At 34.2% G+C, this 25,830-nt stretch overlaps 1 protein-coding gene across 1 annotated transcript; it reads left to right on the forward strand.

The window, feature by feature from the left end:
• Nucleotides 1-6,637: 6,637 nt before the first annotated feature.
• Nucleotides 6,638-22,769, forward strand: HEMH (ferrochelatase-2, chloroplastic-like). The gene is given in 11 exon segments (NM_001280643.1): nt 6,638-6,671; nt 6,780-6,917; nt 8,625-8,934; nt 9,659-9,802; nt 10,887-10,988; nt 12,125-12,228; nt 17,830-17,956; nt 18,096-18,248; nt 19,688-19,788; nt 20,394-20,595; nt 22,178-22,769. Coding segments are annotated over 10 exon segments (1,569 nt in total). The 5' UTR covers nt 6,638-6,671; nt 6,780-6,819; the 3' UTR covers nt 22,406-22,769.
• Nucleotides 22,770-25,830: the final 3,061 nt, after the last annotated feature.

Consider the following 25,830-nt stretch of genomic DNA (forward strand, 5'->3'; position numbering starts at 1 on the left):
ATTATTATAGTATGTGTTTAAGTGGATTATGAGGTTGGTGTCATCTACGTTCACATGTACAATTTTTGTTAGGTTGATTCAAGTTTGAATGAGTTTAGAATCGAACCGGTTGGAGCCAATATAATAAAAATGCCCTTTAAAAATTGTGAGAACAAATCAAAGAGATTTGTTTCACAATCAATTGCACAAAATTAAAAAATTGCTCAAGTCTAAATTTGACAGCTTTATTGGCTTTTCATCGGTTGAATTTTTCATTCTAACTCATATGATTGTTGGCCACGTCACTTTTTTGGTTTGTACTAATGGTCTATCTAATTTAGAATTATTTATAACTATTTTCCAAACCTCGAGGACTAAATGTTCATTTTAAAACTTCAGGGACCAAATAGACATCAACCTCAAATCTTATGGACCAAAAGTGCATTTTAATTTACTAGTTGGTAACACATGCTATGCACGTTAATTTTTTTATTTTATTTGACTAAATAAAAGAAAGTAGTTAATTAGACAAATATTGTGAAACTATATTTATTTACTCATGATTTTTTAAAATACATTTTTAAGCTTCATTATTGAAATATCTCTTAATCAAGACTTGTTATACGTCTGTATAAATCAAATAAGCTTAAAGATATAAATAATTTGATAGTATGATTATGAAACAATTTATTCAATCAAACTTATTGATGAGCTGGATTGTAAATTACATATCGAATGTTTAAATGGATTGTAATTTTGGACATCGACATCGACATTATTATTATTTGGACATTTGTGCTAATTCTATGTATTCTTTTGTATTTCTACCCCATTCAAGAAGTATAATTATTTAACAAAGCTTTCAAAAATTATAATTAGTTATTTTTTTGAAATGAATAATTAAATTTAAATAAAAATATATTATTCAAATAATACAAATAAAGAAGACAAATTTTTTCATATAATCCTTTATAAGATCCACAATATACTATAGTGGTAAGTACATCCTACATATTTATATAAAAAACATACTTAATTACAAAGCAATAATAATAATAATAATAATAAAAACCTAGTTATTTAACATCTTCATGTCACTTTGTTGCTTTTTGGAAATGACGTTTTTTACCGTTCTCTCTTTATTCTCCCACTTTTACCTTCTTCATGAATGGAAAAGAAAAAGAATTTGATAATTATACTAAAAGACTTGAAAAGGAAAAATAATTTAAAAGATTGAAAGAGATACAAAATAATTAGTTTGAGAAAAGAGAATATGAATAAGTGGGAGATAGAGATATGTAATTAATTTATAAAATGTAAATTAAAAACCATTTACCTTCCAACTTTTCAAAGCAATAAATTAAGTTATGACACGTCATCATAACAAAATAATTATAATTTAATTGAGTTTAGATATTAAGTTTTATTATACCTAACTCAATTCAAGCGCGGACAAAAAGGGTAATAGGTCTAAGCCTAAGTCCAATAGGCAAATGGGCACAAGTCCAAGCCCACCAAGAAAATGGGCCCAAATTCACTTAAAGTACGTGGAAATTCTCTATAAATAGAGTTTTTCTCATTCTTTTTTAAGATATTTGGTTGAAGGAAAAATGTAAGCTCTAAAGAACTGAAGCTCTGAACATGTGCAAGCTCTTATCAACTTTGAGATCATCATCTTTTGAAAGATTGAAAACTTTGAGGATTAAACTTTTCTTGCATTCCATAAGATTGAAGCTAAAAAAGACCTGTAACTACAACTTCTTGAAGATCGAATACCGAAAAGTTATAAGTTTTAACTTATATTCGAGATCGATGAAGCATCAAATGAGTAAATATTAGACATTGTATCCACTAGATCAATCAATATACAAAGTCCAATTCCACGAATTACATTTCTCTGAAAATCTCGTGTGAATAGTTTGGCACACCCGGTGGGACCGTCTATACTTTTCATCTCTTTCTCTTTTTGAAGAACATATAAAGAAATCATGACATCTCAAGGCACACTTCCAAAGCTCTAATCGACATCAACAAGCGACCAAATACTCGTAGCTACATGAGGGAAATTCAGTCATCTGAGGGATGTGCTGAAGGAAAACATACAAACGCAGAAAAAATACGGATAAAAAATACTCTAAATGTATCTGAACTATTTAGTGATTAACATGCTTAATAACTACCCTAATTAAATAAAATTAGGCTTAATAGAAGTCATACATTCATAGCTTTTCAATTCCTCGATATCTCCTCACAAACACAAACACGAACTCGGAACCACCACTAAAGTTGACCTACTATTCTTCAAACTTAGAACCGGATGGTGGGATTCGATATGTAAAGGAAATTGAGAGAGGGATGGAAAAATGAAGTAGAATTTTAGAGTTTTAAGATTTGGTAGAGAGAAAATAATTTGTTATAAATTTTGTAAAATAAAATTTTCTAAAGGTTGAAAAGTCTTCAAACATTTGAATTAAGCCCTTTAAATAGCATAATTACATGCAAAAATGTATGTGTCGACAACTTTTACTTTTCCTTTATCTGATATTCAAATCAACTCATAAGACTTATATTCAACCCCAACTCTTGAATTAAATATAAAATATCATTGCTTTTGATGCTTCGTATCCTTGCCTTTGAAGCTTATTTTGCGTAGGGAAAAACTCATGCCTTTCATCGAATATTTTCAGGCTTTTAAATTTAGTACGAGTGATAAAGTCATAACCCACATTTGTCATTAAAACATGCATACACATATTTAAGATCATATAATGATAATTATTATGATACATATATTTAAGTATATGTAATAATAACTATTATGATAGCGAGGGAAATAAGTTAAAAGAAAAGGAAAAGAAAAAAATAAGTGTATAATCACAATCGATAAAATAAGGAAAGGGGAAAGAAAGGAAAGAAAAAGGAGAAGGAACAATAAATGAATAAATAAAAAGAAAACATTGGGCACGCCACCATTAATAATAAAAAAATAATTATTATTGTAAATATAATTATGTAGATATCCATAACCTACCATAAGTTACTTATCTTCCTATTAACTCTTCCTCAATCATATGTTGTAACATTTATTCCATTGAATTTCATAAAATAACTCATACCACAATTGAGTTCAATTATTTTCTACTTCTTATCTTCTTCACTCTCTTGTTATGGGTTGTTTCATTATTCTTATTTAGTTCCATTATTCTTTATTTTATAACAACAATAATAAGTTTCAAAATATAGTAATAGTAATATTGATAAATAATAATAATAACAATAACGAGTTTATAATCTCAATCAAACACACCCTGTGTTTTCCTTAACCGTGGGATTAGGTTGTTTCGGATAAAAAAATATACAAAGAAAATAAAGTAATAAAACGAATAAGCTCTAAAAACCCATATTTTGCATAGATTTTCTTCAAATAATTTTTTTCCTCTGGTAAAGATTCTCCATAAACAATTTTTTTTCTGTCTGGTACAACTCTCTAAAGAATTTTCTTTCATTTTCCAAATGATAAAGATCTCTATTTATAGATTAGATGTATTATAAATTAGAAAAATTGAATAAGTATAAAATCAAATTAGATATTATGGGAATACATTTTTTTCTTAAAATAAATTAAATGAGATATTATGAGATTTTGCAAAATATATATACAAATATATATATATATATATATATAAAACACAATACATCGAAAGAATTTGAGCTCAATGAATTCATTTTATCTCTTTAAGACAAATTTACTCACTTCAATACTTGAGTTTCATGAGTAATTACCTCGCAAAATAGAACATATTAAATTTCTCATGAAAGCAGTACCGTGTTCATAAATATTAAAAAAAGTATATTTCGTGGAATAAATCGAACTTGAACAAATTTACAAAAAAAGGATTTAGGAGAAAAAAACTCATGGAAAAGTTGTACTTTAGAGCTATTTGAATATATATATATATATATATATATATAGATTATTCGTAGTCATTCAAATAGTTGTGTCTATTTTTCAAGTCAATTGTTTTTTAAATGATATGTTCATTCATAAAACAATACAAATCTACAAATATGGTTAGATACCATTTATTCTAACATTTTCAACTTTTATAGATAAAAAAGAGTTTGAGTTCTCAACCAAATTCTAAAAAAACAAGTTCGTAAAAACTATTTTTTTCTTCAAAACTTGACTTGGTTATGAAAAACATTGGTAGGGAGTAGGTGAATATAAGAGTAAGAAAGGTAGAGATTAAAAGATGTTCATATGCTTAATTTTCAAAAGCCAAAAACAACAAAACAAATGATTATCAAATGGGTTGATCTTTCGTTTTTTATTTTATATTATTGAAAATTGTTATTTCGCCTCACAATTTCTTATAGGTGGTTTTCATATTTATTGTATAAAACATTTGAATTCTTTGTAGTTTTTCAAGAACAAAGACGAGATTTTAAAAATTAATGGCTCGTTTGCTAACGTTCTCATTTTCTGTTTCCTATTCTTGTTTCTCATTTTTTGAGAAATATATTTGTTTGATAACACATCTGGTTGTTCATCAAATTTTAGCAAAATTTTAGAAACATATTAGTTTGATAACACATCCAGTTTTTTGTTTCAAGATTTCAATGGTCGTTTCTAAAATTATGATAAAATTTGATGAACAACAAAAAGTAGTTTCTCTTACTTATGTTTCTCTTTTATACACATTGGTTTCTTTTGACATTATTGTTTTATGTTTTTCATTTATTTTACCTTACTTTTAAGAACAAGAAATATATAATAATATGTTTGATAATTATTTGTTTTTCTTCCAATAATTTAATTAAAAAAATGTCATACATTACATATATATAAAAAAAGAAAATAGAAAAAATGTTTTTATGTTTAAAACACAAGAAGACACAGAATTTTGTGATATTCAATTCTAATTTTCTCTCAATCAAAATAAAACTGAAACTTCCCCCTTAAAACACATAAAATATCACAAAATCTTACAAAGTTGTAAAATAAAAATTTATACTTAAAGCATACAAAACAATAAATACTGATCAAATACACAAACAGAAAAAAGTATTACATACTCAACGACATAGGCTAAGTCCGAAAATCCTAACGGAAGAGGGAGTCGGAGAGTATCGAAGAAAGAGGGGAGAACAAAAAATTGAAAAACAATAAGTTATTAGTTGTTCATATATCAATATCAATAGTTATCATATTTTTTAAACTTTTGAAATTTTAGGTTTATTTAGGTTTATTTTCGACACAAAACATAAGGATATTTTTTAGTTTTGTTTTTTTTTAATGCGTAAGAGTATCTTTTAAATTAGGGGTGTGAGTAAAATTATAACTTATTCGAAAATATAATGTTGTAATTTACTATGGGTTGAAGGTTGTCAAAAGTTTACATGAGGGTGCAAAACTACTGGGAGAAAGTATAGGGGAGTCTACGTTCCAAAAAAAAATGTCAACAGCTGAGGAATGAGACGACCAATCGAGTCGATGAATATGTACAATTAGAAAATAATTGAGTCATACTCGAATTGCCACTATGCAACCTTCAACTTCATAAACTTTCCTGCACAATTGTCCTCACACACAATATCAAAGAGACATGTAAGAAACGAACTTATAAATAGTCACATACAACAAAGGGGAGTAAATAATCTCCAAATTTAGTGACCTGACCTTATTTGTTGGAATGTAATGGGCTCGAAACCACACATATGTGAAGACTTCTTTCATAGGCCAGTTCGAAGTATCTCGAGAGTAGGCTAGGGAGAAGAGAGTTAGGGTCGACCTCACCAAAGGCTCCGACCATAGTCAGAGTTTTATGTTAAACCTCAAAATTTTGATGTGCTTAAATTATTTGTAGAGGGAGAAGCATAAACGAGATCCAAGCATCAATATGAACCACTCATCCTTGCCAATCAAACAAGATTAAAGGAACAATTCCTTAGCATTGTAAAAATGTCGATGATTTGAATTCCACTTACTCACTACTAATGTTGAACAGAATAATTTTAGTTGTTCCGATCTAAAAAAATCTTAGTTGGAATTCCTACCTCTATTGCACTACAAGAAAATCTCAAAATGTTTATTTTTTTAAAAAAGTTTTAAGCATAGGCGAAGTTTGAAAAAGAGAAAAGAGAGGAGATATTTTGTAGAGGAAACTGGATGTTACACCATACTAATCTTGAATTAAAGTTTCGATATTTATGGGTTAGAACTAAAAATCAGTGGTTAAAAGCGCCAATAAAATAAAAATAGAACAATGAGAATGACATACAAAAGAGAGGAAAAGGGAAAAGAAATCCCAACCAATGGACTCCGATTCTATCCAGAATTGTCGCTGTTTCATAATGGAATGGTTTTAATATTAGTGGGACACAACCTTTGAAAATTACATATGTGATTTGTTTGTTTCCAGGGAAAATTAGCCCAGAAAAATTTGTTCACAATCACAACAATTTATCAAAATGATGGGTGGTAATTTTTTTTGGAAACTCCTATTGGATAAAGCGCTGAATTAGAAGTGGCGTTGGCTGGTCCATTCCCACTCTCTCTCTCTTCTTCATACAGTGCATATACTTACGATTCTGTACAGAACAGCAAGCCATTGATGCGAAGCTTCTACACCATCTTGATTTAACTGACACTTCAATTTCTCAATATTTCAACCGATTTGTGAATTACCCATGTAATTATTCTCTTGCCTGTTGTTTCAGTTCTGCCTATTATTTGGATTGTTACTGTTCTGCTACCTAACTAATGCGTTTTTTCTGGTGATTGTGTTCTGGGTTTGAAGAGAGTTGGGGTTTAGTTGTTACTGGGGCAGTTGTTAAGCTATGGACTCTGCAATTCAGGCTTCATCTTCTCCGGCTTCGTCTTCAGCATTTCGTAGTCCATGTCTCACCTCTGCGTCTCAGAACTGCAAGTTCCCATTGTAAGCTATCTGTTTGAATTTTATGGGATTTCATTTAATAACGTTTTGTGAAATACTGAAGTTGTTTACTCGGTTTGTCTTGTTTTATACTTTGTAATCGTAGTGGGAAATCCTATTTGTCCATCTTTGTTATTCTGATTCTTAAGGAGTTGATGACTTATTTACTTAGCGGATGCATTTTTTGCAAATGTAATCTGGGGTTATTGGAATTAGCATTCGTGGTGTTTGATTGATAGTGAAAGTTTTTGATTTCTGTCCACAACTGATCAAATTTTGGCTATATCCCAACGGTAGGGCTTCTGATTCACACGGGTATGAGATTGCCCTCTTCTTTGTAATGGGCAAGAATGAGTTTACATGATCAGGTTGCAGGATGGCATCAAGGTCGTGAAGTAGCTTGATCGAGAGGTAGTGTAGAGTGGTTCTTGTGGAGGAGATCGTCAGGCATCCATTGGATATCAAAATGTGTTTGGTTGCCTTTCCCCAACTCATCATCCCTTGCACTTCAGTTATGATATAGGGAAACTGATGTACCCACAGTGAGTTACGTCTTAAGGCAAATAGAATGAAAACCTCCCAGCTGGAAATATATCTTCTGTATATCCTTGCTGAGAGTTTCTACCCTTCTGGGGTAATATGTATTTTATTACCCCTAGTTAGTCTTTCTTTAACATTAGTTTCTTGGTTGGCCAAAAATACTTGGACGAAATTGAGTACTTTGTATTGTCTCTCTGTTTGAATATTGCATTCTTATGCTATGGGGGCAACAACTAATTGGCATTATTAGCTGTTTTTTTAGAAGAAACAAAAAAAATTCATTTATTAATTGCAAAATGAGTACTACCTAGAGATGGAGGGGTGAAAAACTCCCTCCCTTGAAAGAAAACTAGTGAAGAACCGCCTCCCAACTGATTTCTACTATTAACAAAGTTAGTAGTCAGGAATAAGCTATGCTGGACAGGCTACTTATATGTGGTGATCACCGGGTTCTAAAACTTAATTGCATCCACATTCATTGTTGTCTTCTTAGTTCTTTCTGATCATACCTTTTCAATTTCCCTGTGGATCCTTAACCTTTAACTGTATGTCTTGGTAAAACTACGTCTTCTGCCTCAAAATTGTTTCTTTGCAATTTTCTATTTGAACCTCTCTGGTAAACTGCGATGGTTGTTATGGGCTTCCTTCCTTTGACTCTGCTTGAGTGTTAGTGATGATGATTGGAAATGTGTCTGGGTGAGATATAATGCCATTGCCATTGTTGGATGGGGACAAATGCTAAAGTACTCCGAGAAATCTCAAATACAATTTCAGAGGCACCGAGTTGCGGCTACTTTTTTTTTGGGAGAGGTTTGCGATGTCGCTAAATTTAAATGCCTCTTTGGGGATCACTATGACATTTTGTAATGGTCAACTAGATCTCATTGTGTTGGATTGGAGTCTTTCTACTGTGGCTTTTGTTTGGGCTCCATTTCGGTGTGCTCTTTCCTTGTATTCTCTTGTAATTCATTTATTTTTTCCGTGAAAGCTTGAATTTTTACAAAACAAAAAGTAATCTATAATTTGTTATGCTAGATTTTCAGTTATAAGAACTTTATAATCATCTTTATACACTTGTGTATTGTCAGGGTTGAAGAACTTCTCACTAAATGGTTTCACATGACTTGATTTAGAATAGCAGTGAAAATTTGTATTTTTTTCCCTGCACAGGCCAACTTCCAGAGTCGTGGGCTCTAAAAGACACCGCGCCTTCAGGCTTCATATGGATGCTTGTCCTACAAAATGTCATGTTGTTTCTAGATACTCTTTTGAATTGCCTGATTCACAATCCATATTCTCTAAGAAATCAATCAACAAATTTTTTCCGCCTCCGAGAGCATTGGTTGCTTCAAACACTCAAAATACTTCGGCTGCGCCTTTAATTGGAGAAGACAAGGTTGGAGTGTTGTTGCTGAACCTTGGAGGTCCAGAGACTCTTGATGATGTGCAACCTTTCTTGTTTAACCTCTTTGCTGACCCGGTATCATGCCTTAACAAATCCATTTCGCTTTTGAGTATTTCTTTTTAATATGAAGTTTGAATTATTTGATCTTCTTTGGTAGATGAGGTGAAACTTTAAGAAGTCTATTTATCTTCTTGCCTTTAATCAGTTATGTATAAAGGTTCTGACAATGAAGATCTACATCAAATAAGATATTCTTCTTCATTCTTGCCAACTTTTTCACGTCCCAAGTGTCCCCTTTGTGTCTCAGATTCAATCTAAATAGTGGAGTGTTTGACTTATGGTTTCATGTCGATAAAAATTTGATTAGTTTTGAAATACAGGTGGTAAATGATTGGCCCCGAGGACTTTTTTTTGAAAAGGAAACCACGAGGACTGATCTCTGAAACGCAACTTAGCATATTTCTTGTATTAAAAAAATGGCAGATTTAATATCATCATTATCGATCTTCAAATTTAATCTTCCTTTTTTACTTGATAAATATCTTCAGTGCCTTTGAAATTTTGACGAGTAAAAGGATCTCCTCAACTTACAAAATTCTTGAATGCCTTTAGCATTTCATGGAATTTGAAGGCCACATATACTATGCTTTATTTTGACGGCTCCACAAAGTGCTATACAATGGAATAAATGTGTACTTAATTTTCATGGATTATTACTGTCTTGTTTTGTTATAACTTCTAAGTTTTCTCTAAAATTTGGATATATACAATTTTAACTATAATTTACTCTCTTTAATAGGATATAATACGGTTGCCACGATTGTTCCGTTTCCTCCAAAGACCATTGGCACGCTTTATTTCTGTTCTAAGATCACCCAAAAGTAGAGAAGGCTATGCCTCAATTGGCGGTGGTTCTCCTTTGCGAAAGATAACTGATGCACAGGCAAGAAATTCTTGTTATTGTTCTTTTATTTTAGTTTACACGTGTGTCTGAGCATGTACACCACTATCGTTGTTTAACAATTGAGATTACAAAAAAAGATTGAAAGGAATACTGAGAATAGTGTTTGCATTTTTTTACCCACTTGTTCAATGCATGATTTGTCATATAGCCTAAGTAGCTTTAAGGATATAATTCAAACTAGAAAAACTACATAACAGTGGATTCCTATTGATAGAGAACGAAATCCTAAAATAAAACTAAGAAGGAATTAACATCCAAATCAGAAACTAAGAAGGATTAACCATGGCATTATCTAAGATTGACCATTATTTCCCTAATTCTCCTTACATCAGACAAATTGACCCACTACACCTTTGCCTTGCCTTTTAAACAACAACGACCAACCATTGAGAGATTTGGACAACCATGTGTAGAAACTGAGGTTTACTTCATTGCAATCCAAAGGTCAATCTAAAATGGCTCCACACTCTGTCAAAGTTACAGTGAAGAGGCCGGTGGGACAGTGGTACTTTACTTCTTTTACACATTGCATAGATATGAGGGGAAATCTGAGGAGAAAAATTCCTCTTTTGAACTTCATCCATGGTGTTGATGCTGTCATGTGCTGCTGTCCACAGAAAAATTTCACCCTTTCCAGAATAATTCCTCCCCAAATCACAGAGGTGGCATAAATGTTTTTAATTAGAAACTTATCCTAAAAATAACACATTTTTTCTTATTTTTTGTTTCCTTCCATAATTTACAATTTCATGTTTGCCAAAACTCAAAAGATCTGTGACAAAGTATAATTTTTTCCTCTTCTATATTTTCAGTGTGAAATTACGTAGGAATTTGAAGTTAGATATGGTGCTTCTTGAAATTTATGAATTTTGTTGAGACAATCTAAGAAACCTGGTTGATTGTCAACGTTCTAGAGGATTAAGAGTCGGTCAAAATATTTGGTCGACCTAATGATTATTGAAACTATCTATTAGTGATGGGGGAACATGCAGTTGAATAAAGTCCACACGGTTTTGGCTTCTTTGTATTTTTTTGTTGTAATTTACACATATGCGTTGTTCAGGCTGAAGAGTTGAAGAAGGCTTTATGGCAAAAAGATGTTCCAGCTGAAGTGTATGTCGGTATGCGTTACTGGCATCCATTCACTGAAGAAGCAATTGAACAGGTAGACACTTATTTTGATATGTATGAAATAGGGTGTTGTTTTTCGAACGCCTTCTTGTCTTCACAGTTTCACTTGCAGCAAAACATGTTACTGCATGTAGCTTGGGAAATAGTTAAAATTGCAGGCAGCCTTTTGTTGTGCAGTCAAGCATATGAAGTTAGAATGTCCGACTCCACTAGATACTTTGGCCAAGTTAATTCAGATTCAATTCCTAGTAGAGAAATTGGTTTACTGCCATCACACCCATCCATTAGTTTGACTGATACTTTAGAGGCCAAGTCCTTAGCTTCTCTTCCATACCAATTTTTTAGGCGTGTCGCTGCTGGACTACCTCAGAAGGCTTTACTCATGCTTCCAGTTCCTGTCTTCTAAACTCAAGGCTTGTTAACCTCTTCACTACTTTGCGAGTGGATGTCTTATGATGAAATAACCTTTACTATGCAGTGTTATATTGTGTCGTTAATTTATTATTCAGCTTTTTATTTATCTGTTCTCTGTTCCTTTTCTTCTGCTTGCAAGCCTACTACTTTTTGTACCTTAGACCGCATGATTGATTTAACTCATTGATCTATATCTGTGTTTGAGAACCACATCTTAAACATATATCTTAAGTTAAGCTTCATTCAAAGCACAAGCTGTATATTCAACTAGCCGGCTGATTAAGCTTTTGGATTGATAGGTGATTTAATATGGCATTAGAGCAGTGTGGGACATGACGTCCTGTGTTCAATCCCTTGCATGTAGTTTCCTTCTCAATTAATATTCATTTCTATTGTTGGACATTTTTCATATATCGAACCCACAACAAGCGAGGATGAGCGTTAAATATTATATCTTTTCCCACCAACTTAAGGTTTTAGGTTGATTGGTGAAGGTAAATTTAATTATATATCACTCAACATATAGAGGAATAACATTATGTAATCCCTCTCGACATTTGTTGTTCTTTTGTAATTTCATATTATCAATTAAATTATGATTGAACGATTAGCATAAAAAGGAAAAAAGAAGAGATTTTAGTACAAAAAACTGTGTCCTCCCAATTGCTGCATAAGTTTTTCTCAATTTGGTACGCTGACAAAATAATTATATCTGTTTATTGATGCCACTTCCAAATCTTTTCTTTTTCCTTGTAGATAAAAAAAGACGGGATATCGAAGCTTGTCGTTCTCCCTCTTTATCCCCAATTTTCAATATCCACTAGTGGTTCAAGCCTACGGCTCTTGGAGGGTATCTTCAGGTAAAAATCAGATCCTTCACGTGTATATTCTTTCAGATAAGAAACATGTCATTAACGATCCTTCGTGTGTGTATATAATTGTTAGAAATAATGGAGTTAGGTCATATTGAAAGCCCAAGGGTAGTGACATAATTTACCTTTTCATATTTTTATTCGGTTAAATAGGCTTGTGTTGCCTATAAATACTTCGTCTTTGTACCTTTATGAGTATTAGAAAATAATAAAATTATTAGCACTGTGGTTTTTTTTCTTTGTAGTAGGGTTTCCACATAAAATTGTGTTTATTCTTGTCACTCTTTCAATATGGTATTAGCGCACGATATTGAAGAAACCTTAGACGATCTTACACATGGTGGACCCTAGCAAAAGAGACAGCCGGCAACATCAGTGCCACTGTCGCCGCTGCGGTTGAAGCCTGGATTAGCGTTGCCATAGACGAATGGTTTCTGTGGCTACAAAACTCACTGGCCAGCCTTACATAGTCACACTCCTTCGACAATTCCATTCCGTCAGCCGTACAAGGTCTGCATGTGCTGCCAACTCCGATTCCTCCATCAAATGCGCCTTCAGCTCTAGCTAGCCAAACTCTCACGTAGTGCTGACCGTACAAGTGCACTCTTTATGCTAACTTGCTTCTGGTATTGCTCAGTCAATCCACGCACTACCACACGCGCCACCATTAGGTCTTGTCCAACTGCCTAACTTCTAGTTTAGCCGCAAAACTTAGCGTCTGTTCTAAGGTTGGAAACCCTGAAGCCCACTCAACTTTTGAGGTGAGTGAATCCTCCACACAGTCACAACCACATGTACAAGGTTCATCTCTTGGTGTTGCTCAACATCAATTGGACATACTTCAACAACAAATTGCAGCATTTGAAGCTACACTAGGGGCCCCTTCCACAACCCACTTGACCCCACCAATGTATTTTGAGAATTTGGTAACCTTGTTCCTTGCTTTGCACTATTCTTATGTGTTTAATACAGTGACATAGTCTCCAAGGTATTTTTCAAGGGAGAAACTAGATGGTTAAAACCATTTTTCATGGTCACAATCTATTAGAATGATTCTTGAAGGATGCCACAAGTTTGGACTTTTAACAGGAGAGGTACCCCGTCCCTCGCCAGAAAACCCGTAGGAACGATATTGGAAAGGGGAGGACTCTCTTATTCGGTCCACCCTAATCAATAATATGGAACCCTAGATTGGTAAGCCATTACTGTATGCTGCACCCGCCAAAAATATTTGGGACATGGTTCAGACACTTACTCCAAGCATCAAAATTCCTCTTGGCTTTATACTCTGCGGAAACAAGTCCACGAATACAAACAGGGGACGATGGATGTGACATCTTATTTTAACAAACTCTTTCTTATTTGACAGGAAATGGATTTGTGCAAGGAAATTGTTTGGAATTGTCCTAGTGATATTACAACACTCGAGGATTGAGGAAATTGACAGGATCTATGACCTTCTTCTTAGTTTCCACTCTAAGTTCGATGTTGTACGTGGGTTTAGGGTTTTCTACTGTTCCCTATTACAACACCCGTATATTGGGCTAGAGACCTATTCCCTTTCTGATGGAAGTTTGTTTTGAAGTTCGTCTTGAGGAGGATTGTACAAGTGCCATGAGTATTCTGCTAACCCTCACTATTGATTCCGCTGCCTTTAGTGTGAAGACCTCTGTTCATGATAGTGAAAAGAATAGTGGGAAATCGATCCCCGTTTGTGAACACTGTAAGAAACAGTGACATACAAAGGAGCAGTCTGGAAATTGCGTGGTCCTCTGTCGGGAGGTAAGAGACGATGTTCCACTGACAAACAAAACATAGGACGAGCCTGTGTGAGTGACACTGCTAGTTCGACCACACCCGAAGTTATTGTCCAGTCAGGTATACCTCAGTCCTCTAGTCTCATTAGTATTGATGGTTAGAATCCTTGGATCCTGGACTCTGGTGCCACAAATCATTTAACCGGCTTCTCTGAACACTTTGTGTCCTACATTCTGTGTGCTGGAAATGAGAAGAAAAGAATTGCTTATGACTCCTTGGCTCCCACTATCGGGAAAGGGCAAATTTCTCCTTTTGATGGGTTATCATTACACAATGTGTTGCAGGTGCCAATCTTCTGTCAATAAGCAAGATTACTCGTGAGTTAAACTGCAAAGAAACATTCTTACCTAATTCTGTTTCTTTTCAAGACATGAGCTCGGAGAACATGATTGCCATCGCTCGACACAGTAGGGAACTTTGCTTGCTTGATGATGATGCCTTCTCTAGTAACATTTTTAGGACTAGTCTTTTGTGTGCTGTGGGCATTTCCGTTTAGGCCACCCTAACTTTAAATATATGAAATACTTATTCTTAACCTTTAGTCTAAAGGTGATGTTTCTTCTTTATCTTGTGATATGTGCATGCAAGCGAAACAACATCGAGTCTCTTTTCCTTGAAATCCTTTAAGTCAACCCTACCTTTTACTCTTGTCCATAGTGATGTTTGGGGACGATCTAAGGTCACTACCTCCTTTGGGAAACAATGGTTTGTGATCTTTATTGATGACCATACTCGTCTTACTTGGGTTTTCCTAACCTCCAACAAATCTGAAGTCACCTCCACATTCTGGGACTTCTACCACACCATAAAAATGCAATTAAATGCAATTAAATACAAAAATTGCAATCTTGCATTAGTGATAATGGTTGTGAGTTTCAATACCATCCTCTTAACGAGTTCTTATCCTCTAAAGGAGTTGTTCATCAAAGTTCCTGTGCTTAGACCCTCAACAAAATGGGGTTGTTGAGCGAAAGAACTGTCACCTTTTGGAATTGCACGTTCTCTTATGTTGTCCAATTCTCTTCCTTCCTATCTCTTGGGTGATGTTGTTTTCATTGTAACTCATCTCATCAACCGCATGCCTTCCTGTGTTCTTCACCTCCAGACACCATTAGATTGTCTCAAAGAATTCTATCCCTCCATCTGTCTCATCCTTGATGTTCCTCTTCGGGTGTTCGGATGCACCATCTATGTTCATAGTCGTGGCCCTAACCAAACTAAATTAACTCTTCGGGCTTAGGCTTTTGTGTGTGTTTGTTGGATATCCTCTGTACCAACGAAGCTATAAATGCTTCCACCTATCTTTATATAAGTACTTTGTTACCAAATGTCACCTTTATTGAGGATCGTCCTTGCTTTTCCATTATACTTGAGGGGGAGAGTGTGAGTGAAGAGTCTAACTATATGCTTCCCTTAGAGTCTACTTGTCCTACTGTGGTTATCTTACTTGACTACAAATCAAGTTCCCTGGAAAACTTACTATAGGAGGAATCTCAGAAAGGAAGTGGAGTCTTCTACTGTTCAGACGACTCCAGTCCAGGATTTTGAACCAATAAGAGATCAAGATATGATTGATTGCATTAACTCAAATAGTAACAATTGAGTAAGTGAGAATGACAGGTTCGAGATGAATTCAACTGACTCACATACCAATAGTAAGACAGGTGAGAATGACGGGTATGAGACAACTGTTCTTGAAGATATGGGTGAGCAGGGCAGTATTGATGGGGTCATTATAGACAGAGAGGACAAGATTGATGAGAATGAAGTTGTTGCTGAACATATTGAAAACAAAACTAAGTCAGACCATTCAGGAAATACCAATAAGTATGATCCATATCTTGATCTTCTTATTTCACTGAGGAAAGGTACTAGGTTATGTACAAAGCACTTCATCTATAATTATGTGTCATAAGAGATTCTCTCACTATAGTGTGAAGCTTTTTGCCAGTTTGACTCTACTACAATACCCAAAAGTATCCACCTTGCCTTAGAGTGTTAGAAGTGGAAAGCTGTTGTCATGGAAGAAATAAGAGTCTGAAAAAGAACAAGACATGAGATCTCTACACACTCCCTAAGGGACACAAGACTGTCGGATGCAAATGGGTGTTTACACTCAAGTACATAGCAGATGGTACCCTTGACAGACATAAGGCCATGCTAGTTGGAAATGGGTTCACTCAGACTTGAGGGATTGACTATTCTGAGACTTTTTCTCTCGTTGCAAATTTAAACATTGTTTGAGTTTTGCTGTCTATTGTAGTGAATAAGGACGGATCCCTATATCAATTTGATGCTAAGAATGCATTCTTGAATGGGGATTTAAAATAAGAAGTGTTCACGTGTCCGCCTCCAGGATTTGAAGCTCAATTTAATAATTGGGTTTGCAAGCTTTAGAAGTCTTTATACAGGTTGAAACAATCACCAAAAGCGTGGTTTGATAGAATTACCACTTTCATCAAGTCTCAGGGGTACAATTAGGGGCACTCCGATCGCACCTTGTTCACCAAAGTCTCCAAGACATGGCAAATTGTAATATTGATTGACTATGTTGATGACATTGTGCTATACGGGGATGACTTTGATGAGATCATTCAACTAAAGAAGAAGATGGGGCTTGAGTTTGAAATCAAAGGCTTACGGAATCTGAAGTACTTTCTCAGGATCGAGATTGCTAGGTCCAGAGAAGGCATCTTAGTCTCCCAGAGAAAGTACACCATTGATTTATTAGCTGAGACAGGTATCTAGGATGTCGTCCTGCTGATACACCCATTGAGTTTGATGCCAAACTCAGAAATTTTGGTGACAGGGTTCCTGTTGATAAAGAGAAATATCAACACCTGGTGGAAAAGTTGATTTACTTATCTCACACTAGGCCTCATATCTCTAATGCTGTGAGCACCGTCAATCAGTTCATGCAGGCACCTTGTGATAACCACATGGAAGCGGTTAACAGGATTCTGATGTATTTAAAAGCAACTAAGGTCTGAGATTCAGGAAGACCGACAGAAGATAGCATAAGCTTATATTGATGATGACTGGACAAGATCTATTGTTGATAGAACGTCTACCTCAGGATATTGTACTTTTGTGTGGGACAATCTTGTTACTTGGAGAAGTAAGAAGGAAGGAGTTGGGGCTAGAAGTAGTGCTAAAGCTAAATACAGGGTTATGAGTTTGAGGATCTGTGAGGAGATTTGGCTCCATAAGGTGTTGTCTGTTCTTTGTCAAGACTATGAGGTGCCTATGAAGCTATTCTGCAATAACAAGGCTGTTATTAGCATTTCCAATAGCCCAATCCAACATGACAGGATTAAACATGTGCAAATTGACAGACACTTTATTAAAGAGAAGCTTGACGATGATAGTATTTGCATTCCTTACATACCCTCAAGCCAACAAATTGTTGACATCCTCATAAAGGGGCTCCTCAGACAAAGCTTTGATTTGTGTGTTAGCATGTTAGTTCTGTATAACGTTTACGTCCCAACTTGAGGGGGGTGTTAGAAATAATGGGCTTTGATCATGTTGAAAGTCCAAGGGTAGTTACGTAATATTTTATTCTGTTAATTAGGCTCGTGTTTCCTTTAAATACTTCCCCTTTTTACTTTTATGAGTATTAGAAAATAATAAAATTATTAGCACCGTGGTGTTTTTTCCTGTATTAGGGTTTCCACGTAAAATTGTGTTTGTTCTTCGTTTTTACTTTCAATAATACTATTCTGACATCCTGGATTGGTTTAAATGACTGTAAAATCTTCTCTTTGTTAGGGAGGATGAATATCTTGTTAACATGCAACATACGGTAATACCTTCCTGGTACCAGCGTGAAGGGTATATAAAGGCCATGGCAGATTTGATTGAGAAGGAATTAAAAACTTTTGACTTTCCTGAGCAGGTACATATTTCCATGATCTTACATATATTGATCATAAAATATTGTTGGTTATAGTCAAATAGCAATTAAACTTTCTTGTTTGTAAGTGTTAATATTCATGGCTTGGCATTAAAGTGTAAATTAAACATGTGGATAACAGGTAATGGTATTTTTTAGTGCACATGGAGTCCCCCTTGCATACGTTGAAGAGGCTGGTGACCCCTACAAAGCAGAGATGGAGGAATGCGTGGATTTGATCATGGAAGAATTAGAAAAGAGAAGGATAACAAATAGCTACACCCTTGCTTATCAGGTATGTTGTCTTTCAATTATTTCATATCAACCCCGGGGAGAGTGAGCAAACTCTGCTTTGAATTTTATTGCAGAATTCTTTATTTTCTCTTCTGGAAGCTCCTTGAAATCTTTTGGATATTTTAGGCATTGGTAACATTTCAAAATGCAATATTTAAAATAAAATTTTAATATATGTATGTATGTATTTGTAGTTCGGGTTTTTTGCCTTATTGTTCTTTACCCCTCTTGGACTATGTATGCAACTTGGTGAGGCAAATATTTATAGCTAACTATTGTCTCAACTTTAATGAACCATACATGCTTCAGAACCTATTGGCTTATGATGGAGAAGGGAAAATCAGAGAAGATATAATGCCTTCTAGGATTTTGTGTGCAACTTAGTGCGGCAATTATTTTATTAGGTAGTCTTGTCTCTTCTTTCATGGAACATACTGGCACCAGAAAAGATCTAGTTTCAGAACATGTTGGCTTAGGATGTAGAAGGCAAAAGAAAGGAGAGATATATAGATGGTAAAATGGAGAGATAAATTGAGGAACATAAAATGTAAAAAGGAATAAAAATAGAAGATAGAGAGTATAATTTGATTGGTTTGCACCCCATAATTGAAGACCGGCCCTTTTACCATCGAAATAGCCAATTATATTATGTATGCATATATATATATATATTGGGAGATATAACCAATTATATTTGACCTTGAAGTTTTTTTTCCCTTAGCATGAACCTCTCGAAATACTAACCCTTTGCCAGGCCACTTTTTCCTAAAATAAGGTTGGCCAGGACTGATCAATGGGCCATGATAGGCCGTGATACAGGCTGAGAAAAACCAGTAATAATAGGCGGCATTATTATATTAATGGGTAATGGTTTGTCAGGGAATTAATACTACAGTTTTAAATTGAAGGTAAGATTCTGTGTGGTCTTACTTTCAAAGGGAAGGGCAAGGTTCTCTAGATGAATGCAAGTCAAATTTTGGAAGGGATCCAGTTAGATTCTTACCTTCTACTTGGTATTCTCTCTGATGTCTTTTGTAAGTTTGTGACTGTAGCTTTTTAAAAAATTATCTTGAAATGGAACACTATTTTGCAACATTTTAAATATTGACGCTGTGGCTCTACTCGGGTTTTTTACTCCTGATACTTTCGGTGAAAAGTTTTTATCTTGTCATAAGAAAAATCACATTATGAAGACTGAATCTTGGTTGATAACAAGAGTTTAACTCAAGTGACATCTGAGTGTATTAGTAACCACCGAGTTTGTGGTTCAAATCTCCGCACCTTCAAATGTTGTAATAAAAAAAGGACTGAATCTTTTAGTTCTGGCGGTTAGAAACATATTTTACTCTTTGTAGTTCACCAACAACTAGTAGGGTTTTTAATTACTATTTTTTATCGTGTACAATCTTGACTAAGTGGGTTTTCTGACTTATTATACAGAGTAGAGTTGGGCCTGTGGAGTGGTTAAAACCCTACACAGATGAGACAATAATAGAGCTTGGGCAAAAAGGAGTTAAAAGCTTGTTAGCTGTACCCATTAGGTAATATATCTCTTTCTTGTTTCCTATCAAAAAATAAATAAATAAAGCTTGTTAGCTGTTCATAGGTATGCGTATTCCTACATTCAACATTTTGGTGATCAATGATTTGATATAAGAGAAATTATGATAAACAACTAAATTTGGTTTTCATTAGTAACATTTGCTTCAATTCTTTACAAATTATAAATATAGTACCTAAAATCGTTGGATTTTATTCAGTAGAATATATCTTAACAAACAAATTATCATACTCAGAATCTTGTACCATTCATGTTGTACACAAATTCTTTTGTCAAGAATTACAGAAATAATTTAACTGCAAGTGATGTTTTAATAACTTGACACAGTTCATACATCAATAAAATTCTTTCTTACAAAAAAAAATCGACACAGTAATTATTTGACTTGTAGTATCATTGGCAATATGTTTCAATAATTATTCATGTCATGTGATTTAGTAAAGCTCAATATTGATCAAGAACCCGTAAGTTCCTACATACGACTTGATTATACTTTTTTGCATATTGGCTGCATTCAGATTGTCTGGTTTAAAAATAAAAATCTTTTTCAGTTCAATAAAATTTTATGCTATGCTTCATTTGCAGCTTTGTAAGTGAGCACATTGAAACTTTGGAAGAAATTGACGTGGAATATAAAGAACTGGCATTAAAATCTGGGATAGAAAAATGGGGACGTGTTCCTGCATTAGGATGTGAGCCTACTTTCATAACAGATTTGGCTGATGCCGTAATTGAAAGTCTTCCGTATGTGGGGGCGATGGCTGTATCAAATCTTGAAGCTCGGCAGGTACCATATCACACCATTTACAAGGAAATAAAGCTTGACCTATATTTCTAAAATCTCAATAGATAAATTCATGTTGATATTTATGGAATTAAGAAATATTATTGTCACAACTAAAACCATAGTTTAGATTGTTAAATGCTTATATATTCCATTAGATTAGTCGAGTTGCAAGTAAGCTAGTCTCAAGTCTCACTATTCATGGATATAAAACAAATGTTAAGTGCTCATAATAATTATATTAGTTAGTATGTAACTTTACCTATAAATTATATATGAATGTACAGTAGTGAAAATGCACCACCCTGTGCAATGGCAAGGGAATTAGATATTATAATTAATTTTTGATAAAAAACGGACTTTCATTAGGAAAAAATAGAAGAATACAAGGGAATTATATATAAATGTAGTTATTTTCTAACTATATTTAAAGATAAATGTACTGGAGTCCGACTATAAGTACAAAAAGAGACAAAATAACTATATTTATAACTACAAAAAAAGTCATAAAAAATTAACTACAAAAAAGAACAATACCAATGCAATTTAGGCATTTTATAGACGCTATTGAATTGAAACACGATTAAAAGATTGAACAAAATTGATCCAGGTCTCTATCTTCTAATATTTTATGGATACTAAGATTTAAGTTATAAAAACTACAAATCTGAATTCTGTTCTACGCAATCAGTTGGAAGGTTCTAACTTGAGCAATTAGATATAATCTATCAGTATTTGATCACTTTGGAGAACCACACCCTAAAAGCCAGCTATTGGAGTGAGAGAGCCTAGCCACTTAAGTACCACATTGGTCATCCAATTTCAACCAATGTGGGACAAAGACATCCTGTACTACTTTGGTTTCTAACAATACCCCATCGCTGGAAAGTCGACGTCCCAACAGCTATTCCGACAACACTTCACTCGGCTACACCCGGTCAAAATCATCTGTCGATTCGACTTCGAAACATTGACAACCGGCTCTGATATCATTGTTAGGTACTTAAGCATCTTGGAGAACCACACCCCAAAAGCTAGCTATTGGGGTGGAAGAGCGAAGCCACTTGATTACCACATTGGTCATCTCATTCTAACCAAATGTGTGACAAAAGACATCCCATACTACCTTGGTTTCTAATGACATATCTAGCTGTTGAGGTGTGTGCACAATGGTGGACACTTTTGTGGTGCATCTGGTATTTAGTTTGAGAAATTTGAAGTTCATACTCAGTGGGTTACAAACTCGTTGTCAGTTTTTGTTTCACATTTTCATTTTAGCATGAAAACCCTTCAGAAAATAATGTATCAACGGATTTGGAAAGAGATATCTTTGGATGAAAGAAATGTGCTACTGACCGTTATTCTATACTTCACTTATCTGTCAGACTATATTCTTGTCATATTTTATTTTCTGTATGGAAGATTGTAAAGCTTATTTAGTATAGAGAATATATGTTCCTTATCCTTGTTTGTAATTTTTTTTTCCCTTGATTGTATTCAAACCTTTTATATTAGTTATTAGCAGTGAGAAGCTTGTTTCTTTTATGATTAATTATTAATACCTCTCTCCTTTTCCTTTTTTCAGCCCCTGGTTCCACTTGGTAGCGTGGAAGAGTTATTAGCAGCATATGATTCTCAACGTAGGCAGCTACCGCCACCTGTAACTGTATGGGAATGGGGTTGGACGAAAAGTGCCGAAACCTGGAATGGGAGAGCAGCAATGCTGGCTGTGCTTGTCTTACTGGTCCTAGAAGTCACAACTGGAGAGGGGTTTCTTCATCAGTGGGGAATTTTCCCCTTATTTCATCAGTGATCTCTCTCTCTTTCTTTCTTTCTCTCACTCACTCCATTTAATGATAGAATGTGTATATTTATTTCGTGAGATATATGTTACGCAACTATTGGCATCTTCCATCTACAGAAAGTTTTAGATGCTAGTATATTCCTGCTAACAGGGACTTAAAGCTGGTTTAGTCCTTTTCTTTATCTTGGCATTCTCAGTTTGGACTGGAATTTTGATAGTTCGTAGTATATGGTGGTATACTACCCTGTGAGCAATTTATTGAAAAGTATATACCCTTGAATGTATGTACCCAGTGAATTTGGTTGGGGTTAGAGATATTTCCCTTCCCCTGTTTGTCTATCGTATTAATACAGAGTATACAATTTCAAGTATAGCTTCATGTGTGTGCTTGTATATCAGGTTTCTTATATACACACACACACACACACACACATATATATTAGTTATAGCACTTTTCCAACGTGGTAGAAATTTCTCTACTAAAATGCCGACAGCTGGTCATCCAAAAATTAAAACTCCCTCTGTAAGTGTGCCGTGCATTTGATTGAGTTAACACGATGTGTTTTTTTTTTGAGACATTTTACTGTGCCCCTTTTGGTTGATTAACATTGATTTTTCTTGGAAAGACAAGTTAAATGGTGGGGTATTAGAGGGCCATTGACTAAGATAAGGACCATGAAACTCCTAATGGTACGTTAACTCATTTCCACTAGGACTGCCAACTTTTTTCCTCCTCTTTTTCAAGTGTTATTTTCAAATGATTAAAATGAATATGCATTAGAAAAGAAGATGAAAAAAAGAAAAAGAAAACTGTTTACATTGAATTAGTTGGTGTAAGAAGATGGGCCACCCATTTCTCAAGAAGTTGTGAGATACTTGAACTAAATAATAATCTTCCATAGTGATAGAAACATGAACTTTTTGACTAATCTCTCATGACACAGACTAATGAGCTTCTTTAGATTGAAGTTATAGAATTAGCCTTGCACTTTGGAAATAAGTGATATCATAGAATACAAAGTTAAAGAATGCGAATATATCCCCAAAACTGATCATATTAAAAGAAAAAAGAAAAAAAGAAAAGGAAAAAAAGAAAAAAAGAAAGAAAGAAGAAGAAGAAGAAAAAGAAAAGGGAAAGGTATAATCAGCAAGCCCCACACCTTGTCCCCATGAAGAGTGAGGAGAACTCACATGAAAGCTACAATTAAAATCTGGGATGAGTTAAAAAAACAATGCCAAAATAAAGGAAGAATCAGAACATTTGTCTTTTGTGTTGCCAGGCACATTAAAATGATTAAATCGGATCAGCTGATGGAGAATCTAAGCATGCTCCTTCCCCAACTCACTCCTCCTCAACCTAAGCTTTAGCCTCTCCCTTTGCTTTTACTTTCCCTTTGTTTATTTATTTTTACTTCAGATTGTCTGAAAGGTTGCATCACTTTAGACACTCTATTCATTACAACATCTCTCCACCCACATTCAATGTCTTGTTAAATGCATCTTATATTGAAATTTGCTCTAGGATAATTATGGCCTTGCTGTTAAAATTTCACATGCTATTACGATCTTATTTGAACAAGATTTGTTCTTTTAGGTTGTATAACTGTGGCTTTGAGGTATGATTAGGCAAGATAATTTCACATGCTATTAAAGTAAGTAGTTTTGAGTTTAGTTATTATGTGCCCTGCTATTTTCTTCTCATTTTATTATAATTATCTACATGTTAGAATTGATGATGATGATATCGACCCTGACATGGTACACTCATCATCTTAAAAAGTAGATGGGAACACAATTATCTTTAGCTACATTAAGTGAATATTCAATTGAAAAACCTTGAACTGTAGCAGAAAAACTCTTGACTTCCTTGACTGGACAACACACATCATCACATGTTTCTGTTTATGAGTGTGAAGCGTCTTGCTTTAAATTAAAGAAGAGATGACATTAAAACAACATAACAAAAAAACCCCACCTTTTATACTTCTTATTCACACCCATTAATAGGCCAAATTTGGTCAAATAATATACACAGACACACACGCACTTCAAGGAAGAGTCAAAACATTTTTTCCCCTCTGATGCCTCTGTGTAAATATTAATACTTCGATTGGTGAAATGGATGAGTTTGGAATCTCTTTTTTAAACTTTGGCTGATATCATCCTTCATCAGATCAAAGCATCATTTCAGGTTCACTCGACCAAAACATAAGCCGAGGCAAGGGCTTGAGCTAAAAAGGAATAAAAGGGTCTTTCGGCAAAAGAACTAGGAGTTAAGTTGGTAATCTCTTTCTCTTCTCTCTTCTCTCTTCTCTCTTCTCTCTCCTCTCTCCTCTCTCCTCTCTCCTCTCTCCTCTCTCTCCTCTCTCCTCTCTCTTCTCTCTCCTCTCTCCTCTCTCCTCTCTCTCTCTCTCTCTCTCTCTCTCTCTCTCTCTTCTTTCTCTTTCTCTATATCAAATAATTGGTTTTGCAGAAGTAAGTGTATGATGATGATGCTTTTGAGGTGTAAAAACTATAAAGTGATATGAACTAAAGGTAGTAACTTGTAGTTGAATATACTCTGTTTTTTCTCTTATCTTACCTGTATTTTTAGCATCACTTTTATTGTTAAATTAATGGCCTCTGCCCTCTGCCCTCTCATAATTTTAAACATTTATCTTGTGATTGTTGTTTTCTTTTCCAACAAAGGTTGAAAAAGAGGTGGGGTGAAAGAGATTTGAACTACATAGATGATAATTAGAATTTTGACATTCAATCATCAAAATATGTATGGTTGGAAAGAATGTTGTACAATGTATCCATAGTCCATTTCCCAATTATATATATCATTGAAATACTGAGTAGATAACCCTATCTTTTCAAGAATTCATGATCATTTTACAGATCAAAATCCATGACAAAAAATTTTTAAATCATAAAAAAAAAGGATTTTGAAACATGTTTTTCATGATAAATAACTATTTATATAAAAAAGAGAAGAAACCCTTTATTGCAAATGTTTGTCTCATGATTTTATTATTAGAGTTCCAAGATTTAAAATTTTCAAATACCCTTCTCAAGCAACAAGCCCTTTTAATTTTCTAATTTCTTGTCTGCACTTTTTTTCTATCTTTCGTTTAATTATTCAACCATAGTTCGTCCCGTAAAAAATTTCTTCATATTTTATTATTGGTATGAGCTGCTAAAGGATAATGCACCTCACATAACAAGAATATCGATCTTTCAATACTGTAGTTGATATGAAAACATGGGTAACTGTAATTAAATTCAACTGATCATCAGCCATTATATATTATTTGTTGTTGTTGTTTCATTCAACTCAATGCAATGAAAACTGTTATTTGTGGGGAACATTTCTTAGATAGATAGATAGATAGAGAGAGAGAGAGAGAGAGAGAGAGAGAAACCAGTCAAAGATTGTGCGCAGTAATCAT

This window comes from Cucumis sativus, chromosome 6 (assembly GCF_000004075.3).
Source record: "Cucumis sativus cultivar 9930 chromosome 6, Cucumber_9930_V3, whole genome shotgun sequence".
Taxonomy (NCBI): Eukaryota; Viridiplantae; Streptophyta; class Magnoliopsida; order Cucurbitales; family Cucurbitaceae; genus Cucumis; species Cucumis sativus.